The sequence below is a fragment of the Strix aluco genome, chromosome 4 (assembly GCF_031877795.1).
Source record: "Strix aluco isolate bStrAlu1 chromosome 4, bStrAlu1.hap1, whole genome shotgun sequence".
Lineage (NCBI taxonomy): Eukaryota > Metazoa > Chordata > Aves > Strigiformes > Strigidae > Strix > Strix aluco.
In genome coordinates, this window is record NC_133934.1 from 121,809,969 (window position 1) to 121,830,335 (window position 20,367).

The 20,367-nt window shown below is 45.8% G+C and overlaps 1 protein-coding gene across 6 annotated transcripts in view; it reads left to right on the forward strand.

Moving 5' to 3' along the window:
• INF2 (inverted formin 2) overlaps positions 1-20,367 on the forward strand; it is a 44,504-nt gene that overhangs the window by 19,418 nt on the left and 4,719 nt on the right. Inside the window, exons 3-22 of one of the 6 annotated variants that reach the window (XM_074825274.1) lie at positions 1,316-1,431; positions 1,969-2,128; positions 2,967-3,000; positions 4,067-4,208; positions 4,312-4,453; positions 4,971-5,828; positions 7,039-7,184; positions 7,271-7,332; positions 7,961-8,063; positions 8,148-8,233; positions 8,764-8,864; positions 10,185-10,255; positions 10,360-10,467; positions 11,481-11,551; positions 12,190-12,310; positions 12,871-13,035; positions 13,739-13,841; positions 14,687-14,845; positions 15,849-16,610; positions 18,082-18,141. In XM_074825274.1, the coding sequence (XP_074681375.1) occupies positions 1,316-1,431; positions 1,969-2,128; positions 2,967-3,000; positions 4,067-4,208; positions 4,312-4,453; positions 4,971-5,828; positions 7,039-7,184; positions 7,271-7,332; positions 7,961-8,063; positions 8,148-8,233; positions 8,764-8,864; positions 10,185-10,255; positions 10,360-10,467; positions 11,481-11,551; positions 12,190-12,310; positions 12,871-13,035; positions 13,739-13,841; positions 14,687-14,845; positions 15,849-16,610; positions 18,082-18,140 (3,569 nt within the window). In that variant the 3' untranslated portion in view covers position 18,141. The other 5 variants (XM_074825269.1, XM_074825272.1, XM_074825270.1 and 2 more) reach the window with 5 other exon arrangements.

Genomic DNA, 20,367 nt, shown 5'->3' on the forward strand with positions numbered 1-20,367 from the left:
CTGCATCATCCATCACAGACAGCATGGTGGGGGGGACTTTCCTGTTGATTATCTTCCTGTCCTGCACCAGGTTTCTTGCAACTTGTTGGTCACAACTGATTAATGAGATTGTTTTCTTCTTTAAAATGATAATACTGCTTTGAAATCACATTGCCTTTGCCACCCAATGCTATTTCCACACAAATATCTTCACAGTTTACTGAAAAGTCAGGGATAAACCCAGCCTTAGCTGTACACAGGCATGAGAAGTCCTTGACCCTTCAGTTGTCAGCAGACATTTGCTATTTAGCCTTTGTGAGCCCCAAGGGCAGAGGAAGAGGAATTGACAGGGCCTGAAGACTTGTAGCCTGTTAAAAGGAGGAAAGGTGGCATGGTTTAGGCTTGAGAGAGCCTGTTCTCTGCCCTGCTCAGTCTGTTCCTTCTAGAAAATGATATGTAATACCACTCACTTTCTTCTGCCATTCACTTGGCTTGGCGTTAGGTATGAAACTTGTCAGGGTATCTCCTAGGTCTTATTGTATAGCACCTAATGATGGTGATGCTGAGAGGATAACTTCTGTGCTGCTTCACAGAACTGAGATCACAGCTGTGCCCAGAAACCCTTATCAATAGCTCTTTAAAATATATTTAGTCTGAAAGGTAGCTTGGTCCCCTCTTCAGTTTTGACGATCTCTTCCTTCCTCTCCACCCTGTATTTTCTTAACCAGTGTGAAATATAGAGCTGGCGTTTTTGTGCTGTGAAAAACAGGGGGGTTCCCTGGACTTTTCAGCAGTCAAGCTTCTTTGTGCACTAGTAAAGGAAAAATAAGATGGACTAATCCTCCCAACTCCAAGGGCTCACAAAGAAAGAATAGTGGTAAAAAGGGAATACGTGGGGACTCGTTAGAACAATTTGCCTGCTTGATATGCATACTGGGTGTTTCTGCACTAAAAATAAGACTCATTAATTGAGGAAAATGGTTCATCTGCTGTTCTAGAAAATACCCATATGTGAAAATGGGAAATAAAATATGTGATTACGGGTGCTGAGATCTTGGCTGCTGTTGCAGTGCACCACTGGTACATGGGAGAACTGAACACCTACAAGAAGCACCAAAATACCAATAGTGTACCTGAACTAGCATTTACTGTTCTCACTAGAAGTTACTACCAGATATTGCTATTGGGATATTTTTCTTCCCATCTTCCACGTACTGTATCCACTCCTTCGGTCTTTTTTCTACCACTGGTCATAAGCCATGTAGCAGAAGACACTGAGATTCAGAAATTAATTTCATCATAAATTCTTTTTTGTTTTGTTTTGGTTTTTCTCCAGCACTTGACACAACTAATGTCATGGTCAAAAAGCAAGTATTTGAGCTCTTGGCTGCACTGTGCATTTACTCATCAGATGGCCACGCTTTGGCTTTGGATGCCCTGGACCATTACAAGGCAAGTGTTGGGCTGCAGCAGGAGGTACAGCTCTGCTCTGATCCGTGCAGGTAGATCCATGTACCACAGAAAAGGACTGAGAATTAAGGTCATTTCACATCATTTTTGTAAGAGAGGCAGGGATTTATAAGGTGAAAACTGTAGGAAATTTGGCGTGGTTGGTGGAAGTCCACGGTGCTGCTCAGTGACTTGTCTGGACAGATGACTGCCAACCACAAGGTCCTTTCTGGCAGGAAAAGCACTGCCAGATTAGCAAAATAGATAGTGCTGCATCCGTGGGTTTCACGAGCCACAAGCCCAGGTAGGTGCATCGGTTATTAGAAAGCGTAAAGGGATCCAAGAGGAGTTTCACTGACTTTTTCTGCTGACCAGACCCCGCTCCGTGATGGAGGAGTGCTGCTTTTACCTGTATCTTCCTGTCTTGTGCACAGCAGGATAAACTGAGAGGTTTTAAGATGCTAATTCTATTTGAGAGCCTGCACCAAAGTGGTAGATGTTTCTGAACTGTCTGAACAGAAATATCCCTTGTTTTAACAGAGTGTGAAGAACCAGCAGTATCGATTCAGCGTCATAATGAATGAGCTCTCCAACACAGATAATGTGCCGTACATGGTGACACTGCTGAGTGCTATCAACGCCATCATACTGGGGAAAGAAGAGCTAAGAACAAGGACACAAATCAGAAACGAGTTCATAGGTAAGGGTGTTTGTTGCACCTCACTTTCTCTGGAGAAAATCAGTTGCCAAGCAGTTTTATTTTCAGATGTATCCATAAGGTGACTAAAGAGGGCTGGGGAGCAAAACTGCAAATATTCAAGGCAGACTCCTTTAATATTTGTCTTTTGGCCTCTGTTTTCTTCAACAACCTTTCTGTAACCAGATTTTTTTAACTTTGCTGCTTCCCCATAGCTTTGATCTTTTCTGGAATCCCAGCAGCATTGTATCACTTGAGCTTCTTCAATACTATAATTCTTTGATTCTATAACCAACGCATCTTATGTAACCACATTTCCATATATTGCAACTCCTCATAAGAGTAGGTAAGGTTTCTTTGCCCTGTGTCTACTCAGCTGAGCCACAGAAGCTGTCCTGTGATTCAGAAATAGTTTCCAACTGCTTGAATACTGGGATCCTAGGTACCATTGTTAGAATTCATCTCACGTAATGCGTGCATCTGAGCTGGTGGGCCTGGGCTCCATTTCTCCCTGTGGAGAGCAAGGGATATTTGACCACACCATTCACCTGACTGATTTTAGATGTCTAATTTGGAAGGAGGTGACTCATGCTGCAGAAGTGCCTGTGTCCCTCAGTAACTCCAGGGGGATGCTGCAGTGGTTCACGTAGCTGCTAACATGTGTACCGTGGGTCTCTTCATTTACCATGTGACCCTACTCACTTTGGCAGATCCATCTGAAGATATTTTCCCTTTTTCTCTCTGCAAAAAGTGTTTATGAGCATAACGTTATATAAAGATCATAATAGATCAGTACCAAGTAGGTCATAATACCAATATATCTTTTTTTTTGTTCTCCCAGGGCTTCAGCTGTTGGATATTTTAGACAAGCTACGGTAAGGATCACTGTTTAAATTTTCTTTTGTAAATGAGATTTACAGTAACATAGTTGTGGAAATTAAATACTTACCAGCCTTCAGCTGTGTGAAGTGAAGTGTACTCGGGTGGAGTGGACCATGCTTGTGTGCACCCATTACATGGGAAACAGAGACATTAGGCCAGTGTTAAGATGCTTTTGCCTGCCACAGTGTCACAGGGACAGCTGTTGGTGCAGATGGCATGGACAGAGGCTCTGGCACAGATGGAGCAAGGCTCAGCAATGTCCTCATTGAGGCTGCATTTCAGACTGAATCTGAAGCAGTGCTGTGGGCTCACTGAGCAGCTTGCTGTATTCAAAACCCCTTCACTGATGGTGTTGGTCCCAGAAGCATCCAGCTAAAATAATTTACTAAAGAGTATCTGGACATACCTGTCTTTGCAGTTTCTTAATTTAAAAATTATGTTGTCAGAAACACCCATGATAAATTCTAGAATGCATTATGTGAGTTGCAGTTACCCATGTAACTGGAATTACTTCATCCAACTCCATAAAAATTAGGGATGAGAAGATCTTTCAATAATGCCAGCTAGCAAGGGTAGAGTTCCTGCACTGAGTGGTCTCCAGAGTGCTGAAAAAGTTGGCCTTAGAGTGTTTGGGGGTTTTTTAATCCAATTTTGAGTAACAGAGAAGGAAGTTTTTCAAATAGAAATGTCATTAGAATATTTTCAATTTGTCTTGACTTTAAAAAAAAAAAAAAAAAAGAAGGTGGCCCAGTTTCAAAAAGGTGGAAATGCCACTCTGTTGTTACAGCTCCAAGGAGAAGTCCATACAAAGCATACAGTGGGCCAGGTTATGCCAAGAAAAGTCCCATTCATTTGGATGTGTTGACTGTAGAAAGAGGTACATTCAGTTCAAGAAACACACTGATGGCATTTGATCCTTTATAAATAAGGTAGAGGTGGGTACTTTCAACATCAACTGTCTGAGTCTGAGAGGCAGAGATAAAAGCCATTCAAACAAAAACAATCATCTGAAAATCAGTGAAGGGCTCTCCAGTGAAAATGAATGCTGTAATATTGCAGAGACATAGAGGAGGAGGATCTGCTTATCCAGTGTGATACATTTGAGGAGTTCAAGATAGAAGATGATGAGGAATTATTAAAGATATGTGATGGGATAAACATGAACGATCATCATGAGGTCTTTTCATCTCTCTTCAATAAAGTAAGTAGGCCCTCATGTGGGGCACAAAGTCATGCAATGGCAAAGTTAACACCCTTTGCTTGGAACCAGCCTTGCTGTGATGGAAAGCTGCTCTGTCTTCCAGGTGAGCCGCTCTCCAGTCTCCATCCAGCTGCTGTCCATCCTCCAGAGCCTGCTCCACTTGGAACCATCCCATCACTCTAGCCTCCTGCTGTGGGAGTCCTTGGATGCAGTAGTTAACAGAGCCCTTTTGCTCGCAAATGACAGTAAGAATATCTATCCAGCCTTGCTCTCTCCTCTTGTCTTCCCTTGTCCCACCGACAAAAATCCTTCCCAAATGCACAGGAAATAATCTATGGGACTTGCTAAGAGCTGAACAGAAGCTGGGACAGAGCTGCACGTCCTGCATAGGGTCAAGTCTTGATGCAAAGCCCCAGCCATGTGGATGTCAGGGGGAGCTGGTCACGTTTAGCAGTGGGCTTAGGATTCACAGTCTTGCTTTGATGGTTAAGACCTGAGCTTTGGGTCATGGCAGTGAGTGGGAATCTCTCCTCATTGGCATCCGGCCACTGGTGCTAGCTAGTCTTGCTGGCAGGCATGCTCAAAGAGTGTTTGTGGGCCAGGACCATGGGAAGGAAATTGCCTGGAAGCTAAAAGTGCAGTTGTGTAAAGTGACACCAGGGAGTGACTCTGTGGCTCCAGATCTGCTGCTTTGTGAGGGTTGAATAGCATGAACAACCTTTGGGCCCCATCCCCTCCTCTGACTGTGACTTGTTTCTCTAGTCCAAGGGAACACAGTTGAAGAAGTCATCGAGAGGCTGCTGTCTATCAAGAAACATCCAAACAAACAAAAGCGGGCTGAAAAATGTCTGTCTGGGAGTGCAAACGGAGGCGTCCAGGCTGAGCTAGAGCCATGTGTACATGCAGCTCGGAGCTCAGCAGGATCATCAAACCCCTCCTCCAAGGCACCAGCAACTCCCTCAGGGCCACCCACCAATGAAAAGATCTCATCCTCCCAGCTCACAGCCTGCTTTGCTTCGCCAGAGACATCTAACCCTCCACCCAACACTGCTCCTGCCCCAATACCTCCACCCCCACCACCTCCACCCCCACCCTCTGGCATGGCAACTGTGACCCCCACATCCCCCATGATGAATGCACCTCCAGCCCCTCCGCTACCTGGCATCCCTCCACCCCCACCTCCACCCCCATTGCCTGGCATGGGGGGCATCCCTCCCCCTCCACCCCCATTGCCTGGCATGGGGGGCATCCCTCCCCCTCCACCCCCATTGCCTGGCATGGGGGGCATCCCTCCCCCTCCACCCCCATTGCCAGGCATGGGGGGCATCCCTCCCCCTCCACCCCCATTGCCTGGCATGGGGGGCATCCCTCCCCCTCCACCCCCATTGCCTGGCATGGGGGGCATCCCTCCCCCTCCACCCCCATTGCCTGGCATGGGAGGCATCCCTCCACCCCCACCCCTCCTGCCTGGCATGGCAGGAGATCATATAGAAGCCGTGGTGGCCTCCCAATCCAGCTACCTTCTTGGCTCGGGCAGGCCTCCCCACAAGACGGTGAAGACGCCAACATTGAGAATGAAGAAGCTGAACTGGCAGAAGCTGCCCTCCAATGTCGTGAGAGGTGGGTGATTCTGGCATAAATTTACTGCTGCTTTAGGAGTCACACAGAAGAAAAAACACTGTCTTTGAGTTTGTTTAATGTAGTTGACTCCGTTTAGATACAGAACTTTCCTGATTTCCTTTATATTTGACCTGCAGAGCTTAAATAAATAAAAGTAGCATGAAACTACTATTATATAATAACCATTCCAACTAAATCGATAGTTTGGAATAGCTTGTTTATAGCTAAAATACTTCAACATTAAAAGAAGCAGGAGGGATGGGAATATTTCCGTAATCCATGATGACACACCTTAGGCTTGAGTTCTCAACAGGCTCTGATCTGGGTTCCCCAGACTTTTGTTCCCCAGTTCATCTATACTTCTATCTGGGTATATTAAAGTAATGAGTAAGAGTGCAGGTAAGGATTACATCACAGTTCAGGAAGGACATTGAAAGAATTGGAGAGCCATGAGAATCATTGACTTGTCTCTTGATTTTTGGGTTACATTTCCCTCTCCTAGTGGATCCAAAGAGAAGCATCAAATGTGAGAAGAAGCCAAGACAGCCAACGTCAGCTTTGTCCTAGATAAGCAAGGCATACACTGCATGGAAGTTGGCATAGGTTAAGTCTAAATAAGGCGTGTTTTCAATCACAGGAGCAGCTAATTGTTGGGATTATTTCAGTAGAGACTTCTACAGGCACATTTGGGCATTTGTTTTTGTTTTTTTTTTTTAAATTTTTAAGGAAGTGCAGTGGGAATTAATTCAAACAGTCCTACAGCCAGCATTATACAAGGAGGCTTGATTATAAAATGAAAAATGGAGGAAGACTACAGTCAGAAAATGTCCAGGTTGTGTCCTCAGCTAGCATGCAAGGAAGCAAATAAGACGTCAGCCATGGGACTAGAAAAGAAATGGTCAAAGTTCTTCTCATGCTGATCCAGTTTGCCTACTGTGGAGGAGAATGCAGTTTTATAGGGAGGGCTCTGTGTGCCCAGTGCTGCATCACTGCACCAGCACATCTTCGGGTAAAGCACCATGTCTAATTACCCTTCAGTACCTGTGGGACTTGCCCCTCCTCAATAATTAGCATTTATCCAGAACTAATATGTCTCTTGTTATTTCATTCATCTTCTGAGAAGTGTCCTTTCTAGCAACTCACATTGCCCCAAAAGCCAGCAGCTTTCAGCTGTCCCTGTAGCCAGTCTGAACACCTTGTCTTTTTTCAGAAAGTCACTCAATGTGGGCTTCAGTGAGCAGCAGCAGCGAGGAAACTATAGAGCCCAATTACACAAGCATAGAGCAGCTGTTTTGCTTTCCACAACCAACCCCCAAGGAGAAAACGGCTGCACCAGTGAAAGCAGAACCGAAGGAGGTGAGGAGATCCCTCTCATTCTTTCGAATAAAGATCACTGCAGACAGCTCATCTAATATGAGATATCTTCTTTTTCTTTAATGAAGATCACATTTTTGGACTCCAAGAAAAGTCTCAATTTGAACATATTTTTGAAGCAATTTAAATGGTAAGATATGGCTAATTTTTGTGACAGTTGACAAAACTTTGCACAGGTTTTGCATAGCATCTGGAAGGTCCTCATGAAGTCTATTCTAGCCAGTGTGCTTTGGTGATCTGTGTTACTGAAACATCTGAACATTTACCAGTTTGTCCCACATTGTCTTTAAAATATTGAGTTTAGGGGTTTAATTATGTTTTTACATAGGACATCCCCCTATGTTATCAAAGGCATTACATCTCCACCGTACAGATAAAGTTGTGGTGCAAACTCTTAGGGTGACTTAGGCTGTGAGACACCTCTGGAAGTCAAATCCCTCCTCAAAACAGGGCCAATGGAGAAGTTAAGAATTACATTTTCTTTTAAGGTAATCAGATACCCAGAGGCAGAGATCTGACTTGCAGGATTGATCTGTGGCCTTGAGTCCTTTGACCAGAGCCAGAAACAAAATTTGGGGCATAGCAGGGATCCAGGTCCCGATTCTGAGTTAATCATGGGGACATATCTTTCCTTTTGGATTCCTGTGGCTCTGACTATGGAAAGCACGGAGTGTTTGCACAGGTACATGTGTCAATAGTGTGTGACTGTGGAAGAAGGGTCTTTGGTTGATGCTTGACTCTGCTCCTCCTCCCTGCAGCTCCAATGAAGAGGTGGCTGCCATGGTCCAGAATGGGGACCGAACCAAATTCGATGTTGAGGTTCTGAAGCAGTTGCTGAAGCTTCTGCCTGAAAAGCATGAGGTCAGGAGGGAAAATGGTCCCCTTAGTTCACAGAGCTGAACACGCAGTGTAGTCCTGCAGTCTTGATTCTTTATTTCTCATTAGATAGAAAACCTGAAAACCTTCAAAGAAGAGAAATCAAAGCTAGCAAACGCAGATCAGTTTTATCTTCTCCTCCTTCAGATTCCCAGGTAAGGGTGTTGGTCATGAATTTCAGCCCAATCTTTTTCTTGGTTTGCCTCTGGGGAGTTCAAGTTTCCTTATAGGATCCCCACAGACCGACACTGATGGATATAGCTGGTGGATTCCCCCTTGCACCTTAGAGCCATCCCTTTCCCCGTTACCCCTAGATGAAGGGCTGTTGCTGCTCCAGCACCTCCTCTCCCTCTGAAGTAGCAGAAGCTGGCCCAGATCCAGGGTCAGACCTGCCCAAGGAGGCCCCATAACTTACTGAAAGGCAGTGCCAAATGCAGTGCTGAGAAGGGGGAACCCATATCTCACACAGTGGTCAGTCTTTGCTGATCACAGTGTATCAGCAGACACTGGTCCCCAAAGCAAGTGGCAGCCCCTCGCCTCCCTCTACAAGCCACAGACACTGGTTTGATGTGGATGTGGTTGACAGTGATTTTGTGGGGTTGCCAGACATAACGGTGATGTGGGAAGAGGGCTGCTGTGCTGGCCAAGATCACAGTGCCTTTAAACTTTGAATCTCCATCCTTAGCTACCAGCTGCGCATTGAATGTATGCTGATCTGTGAAGAGACCACCGTTGTGCTAGACATGATTCAGCCAAAAGCTGAAGCCATCCGGAGAGCCTGTGAAGGTAAATGACCTGACCTTATTTCTGGATCATTTATGACAAGAAGTTTTAAACCCCCCAAAATTCCCCTGGAGCTCTGCAATGATACTACTCAGCCCCAAAAAAACTCCCCTGTGGTCCATTCACTGGTTCGCTGCAGAATACAGGATGCAGCTTTAGGTATCGCCACTGATGGTCAAAGCCCTTAATAGAACCAGAGATCATTTTCCCTCACCCTCAGCCCTCTTTTTCTGCAGCAGATGTATTCCTCTGAAACACATTCAATGGTGAAGCATTGGAAGCTCGTCAGCCCTTTCAAAGGAGCTGAATTTAGACCGTGGAGCTGGGCCCGTTACAGCTAATTCATCCAGCATTATGTGCCACGTTAAGATCTTCACATGGCAATTTTCTCTGCTGCCAGAAAAGCACACCCCAAACTTCCCCCAGAAAGTAGTGATGCATCAGTTTTTCCCTGCCTACAAATGGAACCAGAAGATAATGTTTGTTATTTTGGACTATAAATTGCAGATATTCCGATTTTGTGAGTATATGGAGAGATTATGCAATAGATTTTGGCTTCCCATGGCAGAAACCTCTGGTCCCACTCTGCTGAGAGCAGGATGCTCTTCTTGGCATTGTCAAGTGCTGCCTGTCCTACAGAGCCGGTTCCCCCAACTCCTGCCGGGAGTTTCTCCAGCTGACATTAGAGCTGCCTGCTGGGATGAATTGAAGCTTCCCCAAAAAAGTTTCTTCCCAGCAGCCCAGTTGTCCTTTTGGAGCTGTTCCTGCCTCAAAGCCGAGTGCTTCAGAAAGCACACCACTGCAGCACCCTGTCGTAAGAGCAAGGACAAGGACTGTGCCCTTCATGCCCTGATAATCACCTCCACCATGCATGACCAAGAACAGGACAAGCGTGTCTGGTTTTAGCAGCTGGCAGATAATCACAGAACTGTCAGAACTGGCCTCACTGCACAGTTGAATGGAGTCTGCAAGATTAATATTGCAGCCCAGTTACCCCCGCCCACACTAGGGTAAATCAGGGTACTTCCAAGGAAGGCAACGAGTTGATGGCTATTAGTGAGGAGGGTTTAACTCCAAATTATTTTCCATTAGGAGTGAGAGACCAGATGTAAAGAAAGGAAGGAACATAAGCCAACAAAAGCTTTTACAACTTGTGGAATTGAGTATATGTAAAGTCAGTTTCTCTGCAGGTTGGGCCATTGGGCTGCAAAGTGGAAATATCAGATTTGGTTGGGTGGAACTCAGCATCCCAATTTCAGTGCAGTTTAGGAAATGTTCTGGTGTAACAGAGACTTTTGTTTAAAACTCCTTTATGTTTTTCAGATCTTCTGAACAGTCATCGCCTGCCACTCTTTTGTCAACTGATTCTCAAAGTTGGAAACTTTCTGAACTACGTAAGGACTTCTTTTGTCCTCTGTTACAGTATGGGGATGATCTCATTTAGGGTTGTAATTTGGGTGGACACAGGAGTTACACCTTCTTTCTTTCTATCTTGTAGGGAAGTCACACAGGCGATGCCGATGGGTTTAAAATCAGCACTTTACTCAAACTAACAGAAACCAAAGCAAACCAAACCCGCATTACGCTGCTCCACCATATTCTGGAGGTACCACTGCCAAATCCTTGGCGATAGGGAAGAGGGAGGATTTTATCACAGAGGAACCATTTCTCCTACTCTGCTTTCAGTTAATGCCACACGCTCGTATTCGTATCCTCCCTGGCTAGCCACAGTGTGTCACAAGTTGAGAGCATTCAAAGCACGTGGGCTGGTGGAGGCTGCTTGTGGGTACTACTCAGGAAGCTCCTTATTTTAACACTTGTTCTGCTTTCCTCCAGCATCTTTCCCCGCAATGGCTGGAACTTCCTTTTTCATATTTGTGCAATCTGTGCACAAATTGTGCAGCACATCATCAGCTGCAAACCACAGAGCACATGGCTACCAAAGCTATCCTGGCTGGTCTGTACCCATTCAGCCCTTCTGCCTTTCCACAACCTCTCCCTTTTCCAGCAGACTATGCTTGACCTTTTCATGCTCCTTTCCAAACCCCCATGGCTTTCTTATTCCCTGCAATACTGTTTTTTTCCTTTTTTCTCCATGGTCTGCTCGCCACCTTTATTTATCAAGGTCCCTCCGTTCCCGTTATGCATGTTTAAGGACTGCTTTAGCTGTCTATAGCTTCAGCAAGCACAGCCATGAAGGTAAATTATGCAAATAAGATTCAAGCCCTCCTGATACACTCCAGGGACCACAGAAGGTGTCAGACTGCATCAAACCACAGTCCTGCCTTCTCCATTAGTCAAGAGTGGGTGTCTCAGAAGAGGGTAGAAGACGACTTCAGTGGGAGTCCAGCTTTGCTTTGAATTATGAGTATTTCTCAACATTCAGCCCTCTTGTATGTCTCTCTAGCCCAGGAGCAATGCCTTTCCTCTCTGAACACGCTGTCCTGTTTTGAATGCAGCTTGGTTCTGAGAGGCAAAGCAAACTGCAGAGGCAGGGCAGCAGCAGGATGCGGTGCATTCGTCCTTCCCAGGCACTTCTGCCAATGTCTCTTCCCCCCAGCTTCCTCTCTCAGGTCCTGCCACACAGCAAATAACACTTCTTTTTCTCTTCCACTTCAGGAAGTAGAAAACAGCCACACGGACCTACTGGAACTGCCAGAGGATCTTGAATATGTTTCAAAAGCAGCAGGGTAAGATTGTGTGTCACTTCCTTCAAATTAAAACAAAAATAAATCCCATACACATCAACAATGTACCAGAAATTAGGACACATGCAGCTGGTATAGCACATTAACAAGATGGCATCTTATTTAGTTTTAACCGAAAGATTTGGTTGATGAATGTTGAAACCCCTTTAATATATAATAGTTCTACTACAGCTGGCAACACTTAGGGCTGAAATTTGCAGAGTATTCAGTTAATGCTGCCTCCCAGGCCCTTCCAAAATCTGCGCTGCCTTTGTGGTAGCAGGAGATTGTGGAGGCCAGCTACCCAGAAGCATTTCTGAAGCATCTTCAACCAGGGAAAGTGAGCTAATACTGAGCTCTGATCATGGAGAACAGCCCTTTGAGTGGGTGGACTTTTTCTGGCATCCATCTAGTCAATACACAAAGTTCTAGGTAGTCCTGGCAGCCTTTTCATAAGTGCTGTGGAGGGAAGCTGTTTTCCATGAGCTCAGACTGTACAGAGAGTTCAGAGCTCAGGTTTCAGTTCAGTGAAGTGGTGGGAAGCAGAGGGACAACCAAACCACCAGCTCAGACTTGTCCGCTCTTTGGTCAGTGCAAGATGCTGGAGTGTCAACTAATGGGGAGGTTCTGTGTGATTTCAGAATTAATCTTGATATTATACGCACGGAGTCCAGTACCAATTTAAAGAAGTTGCTGGAGCTCCAGCGAAAAGTCTTGTCATCAAATGACGATGTGAAACAACAGTATGAGAAACCCATCCAGGTCAGTAATGGAGCTCTATTATATCTCCCCCATTACACACACACAGGCAGTGCACAGTACACGTGCAGCTGAGGAGGCTCATGAAAGTGTGAAAAATACTGCCACAAGACATGCTCTCAGATTTGAAATAGGCTGCCACACAACCCATCAGTGTCTATTTGCCAGCTCCACCCCAAACCTAGATACCTTTGGTGAGGCCATTTCTTAAGACCCCTGCCCCAGCTGTTCTCTCCACTCTGTTGTGTGACTCTTCACTTTGAGTGAAGATGTTCACCCTCTGTGTGGATCACCAGAGTAAAGGCCTTCTCTTGGGATTAAGCTTTGCATTGAGTTTTCCATGTTTTGCTCAAGCCACCCCTGTAAACTGGCACAGTACAGTTGTCAGGAGCAAAGATCATCTGCAAATCTTAGTTTCTTCCCACCTTATAAACTTATGCAGTTAAATGCCAGGGCCTAGAGTCCTTCTTCAAGCTCTTACATTGACATCCTTTTTTCTTTAAGTGCATTTCACTCATTGTCCTCTGGATCATGTTTTACTGTATATATTAAATGCATTTCAGGATAGTATTGATGCCTCCAGAAAGCTGGAAGAAGAATTTGAAACCATTGAAAGGAAGAGAGAAGAACTTGCAAATTATCTCTGTGAAGACCCAAGCAAGTTGTCACTAGAGGACATATTTAGCACCATGAAGACCTTCAGAGATCTCTTCATCCGAGCCCTGAAGGTTGGTGTCTGCACACATGATGCTGGGCATCTCTAGTACTGGTGCTCTGACAGACAGGGGTGGGATGGGCACCCAAATCCCATGAGGGGAAGATGCTAGTTACAGCCTCCTCCTTTTGGCACTTGGCATGAGGTCACCTGGTGAAAAGGTGTCTGATCCTTACTCCACTGCATCCTCATGCAGTGCTGGTGCTCCTGGCCTGGCCCAGACCCTGGTGATTTGTGATTTTGGTGCAGCTTCAGCTTCAGAGTCACAAAGATGCTTTGGAGTCAAGTGTGTAAGTTTTAGAGGAAGGGGCTTATAAAACTTAACCCTTTGCTCCAACCTGAGCAAACAGACTCAGAAGGGGGGTGTGTAGTAAAAAAAACACCAGTTTGGAGGAAATTGTGGCTTCAGTATATTCCACTTTTGCCTCAGGTCAAGGTAAGGCAGAAGATATGCACACTGGTAGGTAGCTGTGTTAGGCAGATCACCGCTGCCACCTCCTACTGGGTTGTGACAGAGTCCCGGACAAGCCAGTGGTCTCCCTCTCACCCTCCTGTCAAGACAGTCTTTATTTCCCATGCCCATTTTATTTATTGCATGCAGTAAGGCCAGAATTTCTCTTCCTCCTTTGCAACCATCTGCAGATCTTCTTTCTCTTCATCAGCTTTTCTGGCAGACATTTAGCCAACCTTCTCATGCCCCTGTTACCTCACTGCAGGAAAACAAGGACAGAAAGGAGCAAGCTGCCAAAGCAGAGAAGAGGAAGAAACAGCTGGAAGAGGAAGAGGGGAAGAGACAGAAGGGAGAAAATGGAAAAGTCAGTGAGTACCTAAAAGGGCTTCAAAAAAAAGATGGAGCCGATAGGAGTTCTTTGCTGGTCCTGCTTTAATGAAGCAGTAGTGGTAATTTATTTTTGGAGTTTCCAGGTGCTGACTGACTAAAAGCTTTTAGGTGTCTTACAGCCATAGCTAAGAATTGACTTCACAGTTGCAGCTGGGCAGAGAAGTTAATTTTAGGTTTGCTGGCTGAACAGCAGAGGAAAAAAAAATCAAATTGAAACATTTCAGTTAACTTTTTCAGTTTCTAATCATAACTTCTGAATCCTAAATCTAACAAGAAACATTTGACTTCTTCCCCCTCCAAAATCCCCATAGACACTTGAATAGTCTGTCTTTACCACAGACTACGGACATCCCAAAAATCTTGCAGATAAGTCTGCTTTTCTCTGGATGAAAATGAAAGGCATGACTGAAAAGTACAATTGGAAGAAGCTGAGAGGAAAGAAAAATCAAGATTATTTTCCTTCCATCCTCCCTCTCCCCCACCAATAAAGGGCCCTCACTGACACAGATAGCAAACAGGAGGTGTTTCAAGGTCATGGTACAACCAGGCACAAGTCCAGGCAGAGCTGGTGCCACTGGTGCCAGACTGTAGCACCCAGACTTTGGGGTCAACCCTTTGACTTCAGCCAGGACATGCTGCCACGGAGGCACAGAGCATGGGATGCTCCCAGGTCTGGCATCAGGGCATTGCTTTTGCCCAGTGGTTGCTTGTAGCGGGACAGCAGTACCCACCTCAAGCAATAGCATCTCTGCAAAGTCTCCTTCTGCCCCATCTCATGGGCAGATTTAACACCCATCTCTCTCTCTCTCTCTCTCTATCCCAGTTAAGAAGGGGGTGGTGAAGCAGGAGGAGGTGTGCATCATCGATGCACTGCTAGCCGACATAAGGAAAGGGTTCACGCTGAGAAAGACAAAGAACAGACATGAGTTGGATGCAATTCCTAAAACCTTGCCTGCGGAGAGCCTGGAGGAAAGCCAGTCTGGTAAGGACACAGACCCAACTGTACCTATAGCTATTCATTCCCATCTGCTTCTGAGCCTGAGCCAAGCACACAAGCAAGAAACCTTTGCATTTGAATTTGGGGCATTTTATTTAAGGAGGCTTTTGCAGCCAGTGCCATGGAGAAGAGGAGCAGAGAGCCCTGAGCTGTTGCCAGCCAGGTCTGTCCCAGAATTAGCAGCAATTTGGAGCAGCATGGCCTTGCACCCATGCTGATAAACCCTCTGAGAGGCACAGCCCACAGGTCAGCTAGAGAACCATGCTGATGAAGTGCTGGTGTCATCCCCACACGAGTCCCCTGCGTGCTATTGAGTCTCAGTAGCACAGCTTGTCACTGCATTAGAGACTGCTGTGCTTTGTCTTAGTCTACATTTGGGAGTCTAAAGAAGCACTTAAAATAAGATTAGAAAACCCTATTTGCAGAAGGACCCAAGTCCTTTAAGTGCTTGTTAGGAGACAGCCCATGGGTTTAACTTTTTTTTGGTCTCTTGACCTTGGTGTCAATGCATGTTAGATAAGTCCAAGGACACTGGCCTACCATAAAGCCTGACTTGTGCACTGTGGCTCTCCTGAACCTGCTCTGCAAGAGCAGGATTAGGATGGCTGATGGACAGTTTTGAAGTCCTCATGCAGCCAAGCCAGCAGTCCCACCTGGTTCAGGTCCTCGCAGATGGGTTCCCTCTTCCTGCCGTAGGCTTTCGGGCACCCTTGCGAGTCCAGGGGTTCCATGGAAATTAGCCAGTTGGCAGCAAAGACATATGCTGAGCTGGAGCCTTGGAGTCCAACTGGGGTGACCACATGGGGTATAAGAAGGGGAAGTATAGGGAGGGTAGAATGGTGCTGCCTCTACATAGCTGCTTTAGGGTCAGTGCACCCTCCACAGGCAGCTGCTAGCTTGTAACCTCCCCCAGTGGCAGAAGCACCTTGGTTGATCCCAGGTACAGCTCTGCAGCAGCCACAGCTGATTGCATGTTTTTTGTTTAAAGGAAAGAGCATTAAGCATCCACAAGCAGCAGGAAAGCAGATTGATGATGAGACGAAGCAAAACAACAGTCATCCTTCAGAAAGCACTCCTCCCTCAACCCCTGCCCTGATGGAGATGGGTAGAGATGTTACAGATGCCTCGGCTTCAAACCAGGCATTATCTAAAAACAATGCTGGAGGAAATTTGCCACCAGACTCCCAGATGGAAAGCCCCTCAGTAAGCTTGATGGAAGCTGATCGGGGTGATCAGCCCATGTCAGGTAGCAGGATGGAGCAGGCAGACAGCTGGACAAGCCTCCAACTGAGCACAAAGAGTGGCTCTATTGCCTTCTCTGCTGCTAACATAGGCACGGGAATAAGATTTGTGAGCAGCAGTTCAGGCACTGCTCTGAGAGACCAACTCAACGGCTCCATCTCAGAAGGCCAGGACAAGGAATGCCCAGCTGATGGCTTGGAGAGCTCCAGGCTGTCGGAGGAGCCAGAAACCCAGCTGGGCGAGACAAGGGTTGACTCTGGCAGCACTCAGTCCACTCCCTGTGATGAGGCTCATCAGGCATATTCAAAAGAGATGGCAAAGGAAAATGAAGACCCTGGTACAGACTCGCTGTTGGACACCTCTCAAGAGAAATCCTTCTCGGAGGAGCCAGCCACCGACTCTTCTTGTTCAGCAACGCTCCCCCCAGGGCAAACTCACACTGACAGGGAAAAACAGAGGCCACCTGGGAAACGGAGGAAGAAGAAGAGGCATAGCAAAAGCTACTCAGGTACCTATTTCATATATAGTCCTTGGGGACTGAGTTAAACTGGGGAGGCTTCCTCATATATTTGTATATATCTCTTCCTCCCCACTTCGAGGTCCAATGCCCTCTGCCCCTAGAGCCATGCTGTTGCATGAAGCTGTTATTTTTTTAATCCAGAGAGAGATTTAAAAAGAAAAACACAAGCATAGTTCATTCTCTTGACATTTATAAGTAGTTTATAAAGAGGTGATGATGAATCAATAATTAAAAAGCCCATTACACATACGCAGTAAAGATGGCAATAAGCACATCTGTCAACTGTGCTAAAGACAGCTACAAGGCATGGTTATGTGCAAACAAGAGCTCCATTAGACTCCAGAGCTGTGATTAAGAGCAGTTAATACTGGGTACTTAATCAGCGATCGCCCCCTCTCAACTACTTATAAACACATAAAGGCAGCAACATCAGTGCTGCCGTGGGGTGGTTTGGTTTTTTCTCTCCTAAGCCTCGTTGCAAGAACACTTTGCCTGCAAGTGACTTGACAGCCTGCCCCAGGGGTACATTAGGTGGCTCCTGAACATCAGGCTCTCAAGCCATCACTGCAGGGTGAGGGGATAAAGTCAACAATTTAAAAAGAGCATCTTGCTGATGCTTCCACGAAAGATCGTATTTGGCTGGCAGAATTGGTGCCTCGCACTGGGCTGCCCCGCCGGTGCCGGGAGAGAGCTTGGTCACTGGAGGCATGGAGCCACCCAGGTCTTTGCCTCATGGCGAACATCTACAGCTGTTCCCAAACCTGGGAAGTGCATCCAGGTCCCTCAGACTCTACCGATCCGAAGCCACCCTTGGGTGGGTACTTTAGTCCCAAATTAGAGGTGCCTTATAGGGGAGACACATAGCTCTGTCAGCCTTTAGAACATGGGCATGTACTGTCCAAAGCCTGTTTTCTGCAAGATCCTGGGGACAAACAAATGGGCAGGAAAGTGGTGGAAGTCTCTTTTTATCAACGTTTAATGTTTTTCCTTCCGAGAAAGGTGGAGAAGAAAGGAAAGGAGAGTTTGAATACTGCTGAGGAAGACGGCATGAGTTGAGCATCTACCACAGAGGGACTTACCCTTATAATACCAGCATGCCCTGGGGCTGTAGTTATTTATGTTTCTAAACATGCTACTTTTCCCTAGTTAAAAAAGAAGCCATAAACCAGAAGTGATTTCCCAGAACAGTGGTTCCCAAACTTGCTTCCCAGGAGGCAGCAGGAGGATCTGCAGCAACAGGAGCACCCCACACTCCCAGCCATGGCAATGCTTTTCCTGACATCTGAAATTAGTACTTCTGCCTTAAGGAACTGACCCCCCAAAAAGCCACGGGGCTCCCTGGGTATCCAGGGATGGCATCTTAGGAACCTCTCTGCTACTAGAAAATGTTTTCATCGTAAAAAGTTGCATTTGCCTTACCATGATCAGATATATTTAGTGTCTCTCTTTTGTTTAAAAGCAGAGGTTGAGACTGATACTGGAGCTAATAAAACAAAAAAAGGTTGTGTGGTACAATGAGGTATGTAAACTCGCAAAGGTGTTTCTATGTGAACTAACCCCAGCATTGGGACTTTACAGACCTAATCAGTATTCAGCATATCAGCTAAGCTTTTTGTCTTTGTGTCTAATCACAAATACATGTAAAATAAATTTGTTGCTCTGATTTTTAGTCTCCAGGGTGTTGATCTTATGTTGAATGGAGTCAGTGCTGATCTCCCCTCGACACAGGGTCGCAGCCCACATGTCTGTCCTCTGTGTCGGCAGCAGCCAAACCTTCCCTGCAGTTAATTAAAAGTCATTATTCTAACCAAGTGAATCCAGCTTCATGTGATAAATAAAGCCCTTGCTTTTATCCAATTATTTTCTCAAAAAACGTAAAAATGCAATTTCAGGACCTACCTCCTGTGAAGAACAATGTTTGCTTTGCTTGCAGGTAGCCACTTCCTACAGCACTGTTTAAATATAGGTATCTGGAAAAGGGAATAAAACACTGAACCTGGGGAGAAGTACTAGTTGGGGCAAGATACCAGCTCAAACTCAAAGCCAAATTCGATTCCAGAGTTGCACACAGAGTAGTCCATTGGAGCAAACAGATTGTACATACTTCTTAAGTGCATTCATGTGGCTTTCTGGGATGGGGACAGGGCGGTGTTGTAATTTGGGTTTTGTCTGCCCAAAAAATAGTACAGGTAAACCCAATTTCTAGTGAAACTGTGTACGAAGTTCCCTGCATCCTTCACTGATGCTGGCAACATACAGTTGCCCCTCAAAAGAAAACTTAAGGAGTTTCAGGACGAGACTTTCATTTGCAAAATTTTGCCTGTTTTTACAGCAAGTGGAAAGAAAATCAAGAAAAAGAAATAATCAAAATACCTGCTGTACTGAAATTGCATAGTTACGCATTGTCCTTTCCATGCTGATGAGCATCTCTTATGAACTCAATCAATAATAATCAATAATCTCTCTCTCATTTCCTGAAAGTAATGTATTTATTCTCCAGCATCCCCAGTGCCCAGGGCTGGGAGCCCAGCTGGGAGCCCTGCTCCCACACAGCTCAGTAGCCCCAGCCCCTGGGGTGGTAGAACAGAGAAATCGCTGCAGGATTTCCACACAGGGTTGATTTTGTTCCTGCACCTGGAGCATCACTGCTAGCAAGAGAAAATGAGATATAAATTGGGTAGTTACAGTCCTGACTACTCCTGCCCTCCTCTTGGCCCTTTCCATGCTGTACCACATGATTACATCAAGTGGAAAAGGGAAGTAGCTCTGTTGGTTTAAAAGTCCTAAGGAAGATTTACTGTAAGAGCAGAAAATAGTAGCAGCAAAGCATAGGTAAGAAGTATGTCAGGACCAGTGGTTGTGCTGTACAACAGCTAAAACGATGAGTTAAGCATAACTTGGATTATGTATTTTTTAAGCACAGGGATTCTAGCATGCAGGCTTCAAAAAAGTAATATTTGAAAAAAATAGAAACACAGACAGCTTTGAATTCCCCTTAGAAGACACAGGAAAGCAATATGGAGGAATGCATGGAAAAACAGTACCTTTATGAAGTGACAGAGCCAGGCAGGAGCTTTCAATGCATCCTCAAAATGCAGTGCCTGGCACAGTTGCATGGCACCAGCAGTGCCTGGCTGTGCTTCGGTGCCGGGAGGCCAGAGACAAGCTGCACCTTGAAACCTGCAGTTCTCTTTTTCCTCCGCTCCCATCTTTATGTCACTTGGAAAGGTTAGAAGAAACAAAAATCCATTTGCTTCTCTTAGTGTCCAGCCCCAGTGCTTCCTCACCCAAATGCAGCTCAGTTCCATCCCTCTTGATATGACAGACTCAGCAAGCCTACAGTGCTCCTCATCAATATTTTTACCTAGCACGTTCCACATAATTTTTTTTTCCTTTATTTATTGTCCCAAGTGCACATGGTCTGTTCAGGTCACAGCACCAGTTCTCTTTTGGTTCAGGATATTCCTCTCTCTGGTGGATTTGCTGGATGTGGAAGTTTCTGGGTCTCAGTGAAGCTGCAGAAACCTTCTTCCTTCTAGTGCAGATCCAGCCACAGGGATCAAGACTCGATTCCCTTATCAGTTTTTAGAGCTTCTGTAACGGCAGCAGAGTGACCGGAACAGCCTGTGACTCTATGAAATAACATTTCAGAGCAGTAAAAGACTGTTGTAATCAGCTGCTGAGCTCTTGCCTCACCTTGACTATATCTTGTTGTGCAGCAATTTCTGTATTAATGTTAATGTTC